General features: G+C 34.6%; 1 protein-coding gene across 4 annotated transcripts in view; it reads right to left on the bottom strand.

Annotated features, from left to right (window-relative positions):
- LOC101899502 (RNA-binding protein fusilli) overlaps positions 1-15,216 on the bottom strand; it is a 123,160-nt gene that overhangs the window by 79,620 nt on the left and 28,324 nt on the right. For all 4 annotated transcript variants that reach the window (XM_005191417.4, XM_020039590.2, XM_011297555.3 and 1 more), the window contains exon 2: positions 8,709-9,185. In XM_005191417.4, the coding sequence (XP_005191474.2) occupies positions 8,709-8,837 (129 nt within the window). In that variant the 5' untranslated portion in view covers positions 8,838-9,185. The remainder of the gene's footprint in view (positions 1-8,708; positions 9,186-15,216) is intronic.

A 15,216-nucleotide genomic window follows, 5' to 3' on the forward strand; every position in this document is an offset into this window, starting at 1 on the left:
ACAAAGAAAGACAATGAAAGAATGTCTTGCAAATGACTGAGTTTAAATTCAATAATTTTCCCAAGCGAATTAGAATATTGAAATGACTTTGAATAAGGCAAAAAAAAAAGATAATGAAAACCCTTCTGTTAAGTAGTATGTTTTTAGTAATTATTCCTAGGTACTGGTCATGAGGAATGATGAAATCGATTGTTTCTACTTGAAACTATATGAAGAAATGCTTTAAACTGAAAATCTGTTAAAATTCACAACAAATTTATATGATAGCCCAAAATGTCCAGATCAGAACAAAACAAGTAAAAAAGAAGCCGGGTCGAACTTTTAATACCATTCACAATTTCCTAGGAACTTGAAAATAAAAAAAATACCTCGAAAAATATCCTTTAAATTAAACCGTTGTATGGGAGCTATACGAAGGCATGAACATGCATACACCTTTTTTTAAATAAGACCACTAAGACCTTCAAATACAAAATTTGAAATAATTTCGGTAAATCGTGTCGCTAAAATTATCAAAATACTGAATATCGGGAGGCATTTTTTGTCATAGGCTGTAGAATCCAATGAACAATGAAGCGAAAATTATCAAAATACCGAATACTAAATCGACATATAATTTTATGCTGATCAAGAATATATTCATTGTGCGGTCTAAAATTCATGTTTCGAGGTGTTACAAACGGTATGAAAAACTTAATATACCCATCATACTATGGTGGAGGGTATAATAAATCTTCCAATACGAAGACCAAGTGAACTCTGATCACAGTCAGCATAAGTAGTTCCCATACGACCTAGTTTAATTAAAAATTCTCTAAAAAGAACGTATAAACTAGGTCAGAAAAACACGTTCCGTTAAATTTATTTGAGGCGAACCAATGAACATAGTGAACAACTGACTAAAATATCGAATGGACTAAATTGGAGAACTTCTTAAAATTAAAGCAACTACAAGAACCAAAATTAGTGGCAATGTTTCTTTCGTCAAAAGAAAACGATGAAAGAACAACTTAATTAAATAAGGACGATAAACAGTTAACAATAAATTAATGTTATGCGCAAGAAAATCCTCTGGCAATTCCGAAATAATCTGAAGATATTACTGTTATTTTTTACTGGCCTAGACGGAATTAATGTGTTTTATACCCTCCACCGACATAGTATGGAGGAGGATATAATAAAACCGTCAAACCGTTTGTAACTTATCGAAAGCCGAAAAAAATGTAACCGACTTTAGACTTCTGTTATTTGCAAGCCACTCGTCCGACAGATGTTAAAATTATTCCAGTGACAGCTCATTATATTGTTAACAAGCGTACAAAAGCATTTTGGTGAGAATTTTCCAGAAAAACAGTTATTCGCGATGTAATTCAGGCGTGATATTGTAATTTCTTTATATTTGGCCGGAAAACCACAAGTGACCATCGTTAGAGCACTCCAGCATTTAAATGTGAATAAATCTTTTGTGTTTCGTACCATCGTGTGTCTCATACTGGTAGCGTAGCTCGTCGTCAAGGAAGTCGAAAAGTAAAGAGGCGACTTGATCGAAACCCTCGTCGCAGTGGCCGAAAAATGGTTCGTGAGCTGAACATATCGCAAAATTCCATTCGCCAAATATTGAAAACTGAGCTCGGAATAAAGCCATTTTCCAAAGTTCCAAAAAGTGCAAGAACTTACACCGCAACAAAAAGAAAATAGACTCAAAAGAGCTAAAGAGTTACTTCGAAAGTGGTGAACTGTCGAATTTGGTTTTCTCCGATGAGAAAAAAAGTCGTGTTCCAGCAGTTTGTAAACAAACAAATGATCGTGTTTACTTGCCAAAGAGGTCAGCTGAAAATGAGCACCTTCGCTTGGCCACCAGAACTCAAGCGCCGGTCATGGTGATGGTGTGGAGCCGCCATAACAGCCGATGGTCACTCTTCGCTCGTGGCATCAGAATAAATGCAGAATATTATCGCGAAAATATTCTGGGGGTGTATTAAAGCCTTGGAAACGCAAACATTTTGGCCGCACTCAGCACGCGCCCCGCAAGAATGGTTATAAAATAAGGTTCTTCGCTTCATTTCCAATGACCACCAAAACCTCCGGATACCAATCCGTTGGACTATTTTATCTGGAGTATTTTGGAAAGCAAGGTTGGCACTAAAAAATACCAAAGTTTCGATTCATCAAGCGCTTCGCCGGCAATGGGCCAAAATACCGCAGAACAACATTCGGGCAGCGTGTGACGTTTTCATTGGCTATTTGAAGGCCGCAATTCGTGCAAAAGGTGACCAATTCGAACAAATCTAAAGTTAATGCTATTTGCGACAATTTTTGCTTTCATTCAATAAAATTTAAAAAAAAAATGTAAAAATTATGCCGTTTGACTTTGTTGCAGTTTTTTTTATCTCACCCTTTATCACGCACATTTCAACATTTTCTGAAAATTTTCACATATTTCATATAAAGTGAAGGAAGAACAAATACTGTCCAAAATATATCATATTTATTTATATCATATTTATGATATAATATATATGAAAATAAACAAGTAAAAAAGCTGTAAGTTCGGCCGGGCCGAACTTTTAATACCCTCCACCATTCGGTACAAATTTGGCAATTTCCAAAAAAAAAAAATCCGTTTAAAATTCTGTTAAAATCTTAAAAATACCGAATACTTAGACCTCCATAGGCAACTTTTGTCAAAAGGTATTACAATATTTAAATGCGAAACTTGAAGCGAAATCTGTTTATAATGTAGCTAAAATCATCAAAATACCGAATATAGTGGGTACCGTTATATGGGTTCTATACGAAGAACTGTACAGATAATTTTCTGTCTTAGGCTGTAGTATCCACTACGAACTTCAAATACCAAATTGGAAACAATTCCGGTGAATAATGTCGCTAAAATCATCAAAATACCGAATATCGGGAGGTACCCTTATATGGGGGCGATATGATAACTTGGTCCTACATGGCCGATTTACGAACTTAACCTGCCTACTGGCAAAATATACATGTGTGCAAAATTTTAGCCTTCTATCTCAACTTGTTCGAAAGATAGCGTGATTACATCAGACAGACAGACGGGCATGGCTAAATCGTCTTAGAATTTTACGCTGATCAATAGAATATATATACTTTTTTGGGTCTGACATGAGTATTTCGAGCAGTTACAAACGGAATGACAAAATTAATATACCCTGCATAGTATGGTGGAGGGTATAAAAAGGTTGGATTAAGTGAGGAAGGCTCTGATTAAATTGGAGATTTTAGAAATTGCCTCCAAATAAGATCCTACATATCGCATCAATTATTTCAAATAACGTCCTTTATACTTCATCTTTAATAAGGTTCGCAAGGCATATGTGTGGGTGTGTGTTTTTTTTTAATTTTGTTTTTGGTATTGTCAGTAAAAAAGTGGTATTGCCTATAAATGTGTTGATCTAAGAACAAGTAAGCAATGGCTATAGTCGCGCAGGACCAGCCATGTGATACCCTGCAACACTACAATATGTTGCAAGCCTCCTTATGTTCAAATCCATTTTGGAAAAATTCGTTTTGAAATAATGTCATAGAACCCTGCCCGAATGCTACCCTTAGGTTTTTTTACCGGGAGCATTTGTCCAATATTTACGCACTCCGTGGTGTTGTTAGTTATTCAAAACAATTTCATTCGAAAGTCGTGGCCCATTTTAAATCTAAATAGAATCCAATTGTCATTCAAAATGCTATACTTCTTTTCTGCATTAATTATCTTTTCTCGTGTCGATTGGTTTTCAACTGTGACCTGTAGAGCGACTGCAGTCAGGAAATTTTTAATTTTTTGACTCATTTGAACCCCGAACATACATTTTAAAAACAGTATACTATAATCATATATGTATATATGTGTTTATTAAGTACCACGAAATATGTAATTGAAAATAAAAAGAATTATGAGTATATTACTAAACCCTTATTATTTTGCTCTTTATTCAATTCCGGCTAGATTTACTGAAAAGTTTAACAACTTTTATATTAGGCCTTGATAATGTTATGCCAATTTTTGGCAATAAATCCTAATCCCTAACACAACAACAACACAAAAAAACAAACAATGAGATAAAGTTGTTTTGCATTTAATTGCGAATAATTATAACAATATATATTTGACAACATCGTCTCTTTTTAAGATGGGACAATAAAACCGGTCTCACAAAAAAAAAATGATCATAGCAGACCAATACTACAGTTGTTGTTTTAGCCACTGTTTCTGTGTGTGTTTTATCATTGATTTTCGCAATGAAGAAGAAGAAATCGTCGAAATGAAATTTTTCGCCAAACAAAAAAAATAGACCAAAAAATTGTCAATGCCCTCTTAATGGCATCATCGCATATTTGCAACTCGAAACCTCGGTGCAGTGAAACAGAAAGAAAGCGAACAAAAACGAAATCGTTTAAAAAATTAGTGGTAGCCGTAAAACGGAGTTTGTTGTTGTTGCTGTTGTTACCATTTGAAATTGGTTTAATATTTGTTAATTTTTAAACAAATAAATTATTTGTTTTCGTTTAGCGGACAATACAGAAAAGTAAGTCCAGTAAAACAAGTAGGTGAAAACTGGAAACTGGTCAATTCGATATCTTTTTTTTTTTTTGTATTTTGCGGTTAAAAGAAAGTAATATTTATATTTGAAATAATTTATATGATCTCTTAATGGATTAATAATAGTAATTTGCATCCAGACAGTGGAAAAAATGGAAGTGCAGAAATGGACTCGAAACTCAGGGAACTAGAAGAGATTGAATGTTATTTTTCTCAACTCAATTTAAGGCAATTTTAAAAGGAAACAACAGAGTTTTTCGTCACTTTATAGGGTAGGGAAAAGAACTTCTATACTATTGGCTTTTTAATATTTCGTTGTATAGAATCAGTTATTAACTGTGAGTGTATTAAAAGATGTTCTCAACGCATTCAAAACTATATTTTGAAAGAAAAACGGGGTCGTTCTATTCTAAAGTTACGATATGTCGCTGATAACTAGCGCCATCTATAATTCAATTTAAATTGAATTATTCAAGCAATATAAGTTTTAAATATTGACATACAATAGCAACTAATTAAATTTATTTTTTAAAGGTTAACTTGAAAAAGAAGGACGAAAAAATGAGAAATATATATATAAAGCTCTCTAGAGTCACTCTTGTTTGAAAAATTAGTGTGGGACAGAATCGCTCGAAATAGATTACAAAGCAAAAATACTACTTTGTAGGTTCAGATTAAGGACAATGTTTTTCAACGTGTTTGGTTTGGTTTCGTTTACTGCTATGTTTTTGTGAAATTACACATACATACATAGAAATACAACAACGGTATGACAATAATTAAAAGAGTGCTCGGCAAGAGTAGAATCTGCTTGTTTTCGAACTTATTTCTTTAAAACGAGCAAAGCATGCTCGCCCTTATGCGAGGGAAACCGAAAAATTAAGTTTGCTCTTATTATCTTCTCTATTCACAGAAGTGCTCCTGCTCGACTTTGAGCGAGTTTCGCTTTTTACTCGAATTCGAGCTAGTTTTTCAAAGGTCTGGTACATATACTACAAATGCCAGCCTGTCATATGTTTGGTTGGTAGAGATAGGCGACAATGCTCTCCAGATCATTCGGCTAGAGCAGTATCTCCTCAATTTGGACTCCCACAAAATGCACTTTTTCATGCATATTTTTTTTTTAAATCGCCTAGACTGGCTGACCTAGAATCAACGCCCAGACGAAACGGCCGAAGCTAGAATCTTAAATTTTTGCACGAGGGTCAGTCTCGATGCGTAGGCATGTGATAAGGCTGGGTTTTTTTTTTAAATTTGTACTAAAAGAGAACAAAAAGTTATAAAATTTACTAAAAATTGAATTCATTATATTGGACAAACGGAATGAGCTAGAACTTTGATATTCAGAATGAGAGTTACAGATGAAGTGCAGGATAGATGTACCAAAAGTTTATAAAAAGTTCTAAAATAGTACCATTTGATATTATGAGAATCAAGGTTAGAAAGTAAATATAATATATGAAGGTGGTGGTCTCGGACTTTACCAAGCAATCTTAGTGAAGTTCCTTTCTGGAAAGACAAGTGGTCAAAAAATCCAATGTGAACGGCTTAATGGTCTTGCTAAATGCGGAATGGTTGTAAAAAGTGTCAGGTAGTTTTAAGAGACCAATGAGTTTTTATACCCTCAGTTTTATGGCTAGAGAGGGTATATATCATTTGATACAGTCAAAATGTGCATCGTCGAAATAATGATTTTAGACCCTAGGAGTCGATCTAGCGATGTCCGTCCATCTGGCTGTTGCGTACGATAACTCTCGACGGGAGGATACGATTTGGTACAAACTTGGTACGTCGTAATATTATTATCAAACATAAATCGAGTTCGGAGATGGTCCACTACTTCTGGTACCTCCCCCACAAAATGTCAACATTTTCAAAGAAAATAATTTACTGCACAGAAAGAAAAAGCATCATTCGATTTTGCTCCAACTTTACAAATCCTAATATTTGGATCAGTGTTAGGTCAGGTGTGAAAATGAAAATGTTCCACTCCACCAAGTAAATATTTCGGTCCACTCCTTCTGGTACCTCCCCCACAAAAGGTCAACGTTTTGAATATCCATGAAACTCATAAAACGCGAAATTAACACTCGATTCAATTCAGATCTGGCATATTTTAACATTTCTATCAACACAAGATCTGTTATAAAAATGGTAGAGATGGGATTCCGCGTGGTAGCTCCCCCTTAAAGGGTCAACGTTTTGAATAACAAAAACGATCATAAAATCCGAAATAAACATCAGGTTCTCCTCATATTTCACACATCCCATTATTCCTACTAACACAAGATCTGCTGTGAAGATGGAATATATCTGTCCACTCCTTCTTGTACCTTCCCAACAAAGGGTCGAAATTTTGAATATCCATGAACCTCATACAAGGCGAAATTAACATCCGTTACCATTCAGACTTGGTACATCTCAATATTTCTATCAACACAAGATTTGTTATAAATATTGTAAAGACCGGAACAATTCTATCGGTAGCTCCCCCACATAGGGTTCAAGATTTTGAAAAACAAAACGCTCAAAGAAAAAGGAAATACACTTCCAACTCTCTTCAAATTTTACATATACAAACATTTTTGCGGACCCCTTCTGATACCTTACCCAAAAGGTCACATTTTTCAATGCTTTTATTTGTCTCAATTTGCCAAAACAGCCAGCGATTCTCTATAACTTCCAATGTCTAAATATTTCTCTCAACCAGAAACCTAAGATGAATATGGAATTTACGATTTCGCATAAAATTGGATATAAATGTTCGATTTTCTTGTGATTTTGCCCATACCAATGTTATTATCTGTATCAGGTGGAGTATGAAAATGGAATACTTCCGTCGAGTAACTCCTCGAAATACTCATGTCAGGACCAACAAAGTATGTATATTCTTGATCAGCATAAAATTCTAAATCGATTTAGCGATGTCCGTCGTCTGTCTGTCTATCTGTCTGTCCGTCTGCTGTAATCACGCTATCTTTCGAACGAATTGATATAGAAGGCTAAAATTTTGCACACATGTTTATTTTTCCCGAAGGCAAGTTAAGTTCATAAATGGGCCATGTAGGTCCACGTCTTCTTATAGCCCCCATATAACGGTGCCTCCCGATATTCGATAGTTTGATGATTTTAGCGACATTATTCAACGGAATCGTTTCAAATTTGGTATTTGAAGTTCGTAATGGGAACTACAGTTTGTCTATGCAGGTCCACGTCTTCGTATAGGCCCCATTTTTGGTACAATACCCACCGAAATTGTTTGAGATGTCGTATTTGAAGTTCGAAATGGATATTACAGCCTGTGACAGAAAATTGTCTATGCTGGTCCAGGTCTTCGCACAGCTCCGATATAACGGAACCTCCCTATATACGATATTTTGATGAATTTAACGACATTAGTTTCGAATTTGAATATGGTAATGGTATACATCTGTAATGGCAACAATGCATCTGTAGGTCCACGGCGTATAGACCCCAATATAACGGCTATATTTGGGTTTTTTAAAATTTTAACAGAATTTGTTAAGGATTTTATATTTTGAAAATTTCCAAATGGTGGAGGTGCCCGATTCTTATGTGAAACTAAGCAATCTTTTTGGGTATAATTTGTGATTATAAGTTCCAAATTTCAGGTTTTTAAATAGTGCATCATGGTATAAATTGTTACTGTGAACTATTTCCAAAGCCATATTCGTTTCGTCTCTTTCTAAAACAATAAATGCTATGCTATCTCTGGGCCGACCAAAGGCCATTTCATGTTCTCTGCCTAACATATGGGTTCATACATATGTGTCTATGCCTTCACATGTTGTTTTTTAATTAAGACCTTACAATACGAAAAAATGGCGATTTCCTCCATTGTATTGAAGCAAAAGTAGGCGTTTCCTAATGAAACCCAACAAAAAAACTTATAGAAGCAAGACAAAACGAAGAAGAAAAAAAAAACATTTATAAATTAAATATAAACAATACAAATGTACAAAACGAAAACAATAAACAAAAACAACGAAACCAAATACCACAGTAATTTAATAATCAATTAAATTGCCAATCGCTTCCATTCCATTGGATGAAAAGATCAATTGTTTTGCAAATAAATGGAGAATATGTAGCCAAAATGGCTGGCTGACTTGCTTACCTGTCCCGTTGCCGCTTCCAAAATCACATAGACCAGCAATATGATTTCTTTTTCATCCGAGCCCAAACCGGGTCCATTTTGTCCACAGGTTGCCACATAGAATGACACAACGTGGTCGGGAACCTGCATTTTTTCTGCTTTCAAACCGTTTCGATTGAGGGGGTAGAAAATTTGATTTTTGTTGTTGTTTATTTTTAATAAAAATTTACTAACTAAAATTTAAGTAAATTTTGTTGGTGTTGTGTGTACGTGTGTGCGTGTGCTTCTTTAGGATGCCAAAACGTTGCAGTTGTAGAGGACCTTAACGTTGCGGCTGCAGCTGCTATTATTCTTGTTCTGATGATGTTTTTCTTGTGTTTTCCGATAATGATTACAAATCATTTGGACTAAATTTGTTTTTGTAGTTGTTGTGATTGTTTTAAGTGTTAATTTTGTACTAAAAGTACCAATTATGGTTTTGGTACATTATGTCATTATCTGTAAGAAAACAGAAAAAAAATAAATGAAATAAATATATTAATTAAACAAATTATAAGAAAAGAAAAAAATAAATAAATATGTTTAATATAAAATCAATGTTTAATTAAAAAATACATAAGGAAAAATAACAGTTATAATTGAAGAATTTTGGTTGCTTGTCGGCCAGCATTGCAGTCCCAATACCAAAATTTAAATGCCAACTTATTTACCATAACAAAGTATCCCAGTATGACGTAGATCTAACCAAAATAACAAACTACATTCGCATTTGCTGAATTATAAAATATTAATTTTATTGCTTGGGATTAGAGTAAACAAGGTTTCGTTTTTTAGTAAGTTCCAGGTAACAAATTGCCCATATTTCCGGTACTAAATACCGGCGGTCGTGTTTTGAAACAGTATTCTGCTTTGTATTTTCAAACGTTAGTATTAGAATAAAAATATTTAAAATGAGAATCTTTGGATTTTCTGAAGTAAAAATGGTCTCCTTTTTTATTGTTTTTTTTTTTTTTCTTTTTTGTTTTGATTTTTCAATGGAATCGTCTGAAATTCTACGCAAGGAGTTCTTCGTGACTACTTTACTTCCTGTAGGAGAATTGTCTATATAAGTCCACGGTATCGTATAGCCCAAATATAACTATACCTCCCCACATTTTTCAATGGAATTGGCCTTAAATCCACATGGAGTTCCTTCTGAGTATTTTCTATATAATTGCCGCTGGCAGAATTCTGCAGCGTTTTAATATACTTGTAGTAGATAGCGAATAGCCATATGTTTATTTTATTCCTAATTTAGCAGTAAGTCACGCTGTATAGATTTTAAGTATTTTATCAATAAATATGGCCTTAGGCAAAACGGAAAAAAAAAAGTATTTTCTATATAGGTCCACGATATCGTATAGCCCCCATAAAATGATGCCAACCGATATTAGGTATTTTGATGATTTTAGACACATTTTTCAATGCATACGCCATAATTTTCACATTTTTTTTTAATTTTATTGAATGAAAGCAAAAAATGTCGAAAATAGCATCAAATTTAAGAATAAGTTTAGATTTGTTCGAATTGGTCATCTTTGACACGAATTATGGCCTTCAAACGGCCAATGAAACCGTCACACGATCCCCCAATTTCGCTCTGCGATATTTTGGCCCATTCCCGGCGAAACGCTTGCTTGAGGTGATCGACACTTTGGTATTTTTTAGTGCCATCCTTGCTTTCCAAAATTCTCCAGACACAATAGTTCAACGGATTGGTATCCGGAGATTTTGGTGGCCATTGTGCGCTGGAAATGAAGCGAGAACCTCATTTTGTAACCATTCTTGGGTGGGGCGTGCTAGGTCCTGTTGGAATGTCCAAGGTCTGCAGCCAAAATGTTTGCGTGCCAAAGGCAGAATATTTTCGGGATAATATTCGGATTTTTTCTGATGCCACGGTCGATTAATACGAACAGAGAGCGACCACCGGCTGTTGAGGCGGCCCACAACATCACCATGGCCGGCGCTTGAGTTCTAGTGGCCAACCGAAGGTGCACATTATTAGCTGACCTCTTTGACAAGTAAACACAATTATTTTTATACCCTCGACCATTCTGCTTGTAACTCCTCGAAATATTAATAATAGACCCTACAAAGTATATATTTATTTTGGATCAGCGTAAAATTCTAAGACGACCTAATGTCCGTCCGTCTGTCTGTCTGTTGTCTTTCGAACGAATTGAGATAGAAGGCTAAAATTTTGCATAAATGCATAGTTTACCAGTAGGCAGATTAATTTCGTAAATGGGCCATGTCGATCCACATTTTCGTATAGCCCCCACAAAGGGCACCTCCCTATAGTCGGTATTTTGACGATTCCAGTAACATTATTCACCGGAATCGTTTCAAATATCGTATCTTAATTGGTACTTCAACTAAAAAAAATCGTATGCTGGTCCACGTCTTCGTATAGCCCCCACATGACGGTACATCCCGATACTCCGTATTTTCATGATTTTTGCTACATTATTCACCGTAATTGTAACAAATTTCGTATTTGAAGTTCGCAATGGGCACTACAGCCAATGACAAAGAAATTCGAATGCCGGGCCACGTCTTCGTATAGTCCCCATATAAAGGTTCAATTTTTCAAGTTCCTTCGAAATGGTGGTGGGTATTAAAAGTTCGGTCCGGCCAAACTTAGCTGCTTTTTATACTTGTTTTTGTTTACAAACTGCTGGACAACGAGTGTTTTCTCATCGGAAAAAAACAAATTCGGCAGTTTACCACTTTCGGCCAAGCGAAGCAACTCTTTAGCTCTTTTTAGTCTATTTTCTATTCTGTTGCGGTGTAAGTTCTAGCTCTTTTTGGAATTTCAATGGCTTTACTCCGAGCTACTTTATTATTATATATTTGCCGAAAGGAATATTATTATAATATTGCGATATGTTCAGCTCACGAGCCATTTTTCAGCCACTGCGATGCGGATTTCGATCAAGTCGCTTCTTTACTTTTCGAACCATTTCTGCTGATGTTGCTGTTTTCTTCGGTCCACTTCCTTGACGTCGGGCTACGCTACCAGTATCACTGTAACAAGCGATGGTACGAGACACAAAAGATTTATTCACATTTAAATGCTGGAGTGCTCTAACGATAGCCACTTGTGGGTTTCCAGCCAAATATAAAGAAATCACACTACCACGCTTGAATTCCATCACGAATAACTTTTTTTCAGGAAAATTGTCACCAAAATGCTTTTGTACGCTTGTAAACAATATAATGAGCTGTCATTAGAATAATCTTAACAGCTGTCGGACGAGTGGCTTAGAAACGACAGCAGTCTGAAGTTGGTTGCAGTTTTTTCATCTCACCCTGTTTTATATAGTTTTTAGTTTCTATAGTATATTGACTCTTTAAAGCCTAAAAATATTTTTAAGCGCTTAAAAGTAAGCCACAAAAATTCTAAATTTATGGTGAGAAAAATTCACATATGGTTTAAACTTCATGTGTCAACAAGTCTAAATTAAATAATAATATTTATACATAACATGGACGAATTGAATGACAACTATCGAAAATATCGAATGGGAAGACAATTAATATTTTGCTGGCACTTCTCTACCATCCCATGAGTCACAGCACATAGTTGAGAAAACAGCTCGACTTTGAGCCAAAGCTTTATCCATGATTTGAACACATCAAAAATCCAGATTCAAGATAAGAGATATTTAAATGTCTACCTTTGGCATTTTTCATAAGATTTTAATTGTTTAGGCATTTGAATGTACTTGCTCATATTCAACATAGGCCCAATTATAATACATTCTTTCAAATTATTTCAAGTTGCAAATCTAAATGTAACGATGACATTTAAAACTAGCAAAGTAGTTCAGTAAATCATTTTATTTATTTGTTTAAAAAAACACGTGCGAAAATTCAACGATCTGAATGAAACTGTTTGAGTGGTAGTAGACATCAATCTAATCGCTGATGAGGGCGACGATGGTGATTCAACATTGGACGAATAAAAATGTAAAAGTAAATAGCCAAGAAATGCGCAAAGTCATCGTTATATTATAAAAAATAAAGAATAATATTTTAAATTGAAATGTGGATTAGCAGTGTTTGTAATAAAGGAGAATAATGTGGTCATAAAAGCACTTAATTTTTAAAATAATTAAGTGAAGAGAATGGAAAAGGGTATTAGAGAGAGAGGGAAATCTCAGGCTGACATTTGAGAGACATTACCTCTATACAAAGAAAAGAGAAATTGATTACAATTGAAATAGAAAAACTTCATTTTTATTTTTGAGAGAGAGAGAAAGAGAACAAACGAATTCCTAATTCTCATTCCATGAATATATTAATGATATTATTTATAAAATAAATTAAAACAAAAATACTTTTCTCCATTTCCTCATTTATGTTTCAGTGGAAGAGTCTTAATATTAGCTATGCCCAGACAGTAGTTCAAGGAAAAGTCAAATAAAATGCATTCAACATTCAGCCACATAAAACAACTAAACCAGAGCTGTTTTCCGGGGTTAGAAGTTTGTTTATGTTTGCCGCCGCTTAACATTTGACCCCCTCTGACCATTGAACGGTAACATCCGGAAACATATTATACCACACACACACACACACATAAACACAACATGTGTGTGGCATGCCAGCCTTCTCTGTTTCACGAATATGTTGCAACTTAATTACAATGCTTGTTAATTTTGTTTTAAGATTTCTTAACAAAAAAAAAAAACTTTACAAAATTATGAAAGTCTTGTTAAAGTTTCCTTTGTTTTTCCATTGTATTTTTTTATTATTACTTTTTTTTATTTATTTATTTTATTTTTCCTATGTCATAAGAAATGAAAACACGAAAACAATAACAACACACCGAAGATTTAATGTCCATGAATGATTTTTATAAAACACAAAATTGTAATGATGATGAAAACATGCCCAGAGCAGTAGCTGGCTGAAGTAGCAGCAGCAACAGTGAAATCATAAAGATATCTTGATGTACTACATAAAATAAAACGAGGTGGGCGTAATAATTGAGGGAAGAAATTGAAGAATTGATTTGATGATTATGAATATTTTACTCATCAAATTTTGAAAAATAAAGAGAGTATTTTATCTACAACGTTGATATACAGGTTGAGATAAAAAGCTGCAACAAAGTCAAACCATAGACAAATAAAGGTATAGATTAAAAAGGTTTAAAATTTTCCCTTCCGGCAGATGTCACTATTGTTGATCTTGGGCCAATCAAGTCACTCAGAGCTGGTGAAGTCACTCGACTTCGAAAACAATTTATTCATTTTTCTGCTATTTTAGTTATATATTTTTATATTTCACGGCATAGTTATGTAATGTCAATGTAAACAAAGTCACTGTTTCATTTTTACTTGATAAATAATAAAAAATCATAAAAATATTCAATATTTTGTATTTTGAGAGAATTGAGTGAGTCTTCTGAACCTATCTCACAGCATGAACGACATCTATTGAAGCACTTTTTTCAGAGATAACAGATGAGACAACTTTTTAGTCTATACCTAATTTGTCTATGGTCAAACGCCATAATTGTATACCCTCCACCATACTATGGAGGGTATATTAATTTTGTCATTCCGTTTGTAACTCCTCGAAATACTCATGTCAGACCCAACAAAGTATATATATTCTTGTTCAGCGTAAAATTCTAAGACGACTTAGCCATGTCCGTCTGTCTGTCAGTCTGTCTATTGCAATCACGCTATCTTTCGAACGAACTGAGATAGAAGGCTAAAATTTTGCACACATGTATATTTTGCCAGTGGGCAGGGCAAAGTTCGTAAATGGGCCATGTAGGCCCACGTTATAATATAGCCCCCATATAACAGTACCTCCCAATATTCGGTATTTTCACGATTTTAGCGACATTATTCATCGGAATTGTTCCAAAATTGGCATATGAAGTTCGAAATGGATACTACAGCCTAAGGCAGAAAATTGTCTATGCAGGTCCACGTCTTCGTATAGCCCCCATAAAACGGTACCTCCCTATATTCGGTATTTTGATGATTTTAGCGACATTACTCACCGGAATTGTTATACATTATTTGAAGTTCGTAATGGATACTACAGCCTAAGACAGAAAACTGTCTGGTCCACGTCTTCGTATGATCCCCATATAAGGGTACCTCCCTAGCGACATTATTCACCGTTTTTGTCTAAGTTTCGCATTTGATTATTGTAATGTATTGCATTGACCCTAATATAACGGCTACATTCGGTATTTCTAAGATTTTAACGGATTTTATTTTTTTTTTTTTTTTGGGAATTGCCAAATTCGTTCCAAATGGTGGAGGGTATTTTTTTTTAATTTTATTGAATGGAAGCAAAAAATGTCGGAAATAGCATAAATTTTAGAATAAATTTAGATTTGTTCAAATTGGTCACCTTTGGCACGAATTATGGCCAAATTTTGCTCTGCTGTATTTTGGTCCATTTCCGCTTGCTTGATTACCTCAAGCACTTTGGTATCTTTTAGTACCAACCTTGCTTT

The sequence above is a fragment of the Musca domestica genome, unplaced genomic scaffold (genome assembly GCF_030504385.1).
Source record: "Musca domestica strain aabys unplaced genomic scaffold, Musca_domestica.polishedcontigs.V.1.1 31, whole genome shotgun sequence".
NCBI classification, from domain to species: domain Eukaryota; kingdom Metazoa; phylum Arthropoda; class Insecta; order Diptera; family Muscidae; genus Musca; species Musca domestica.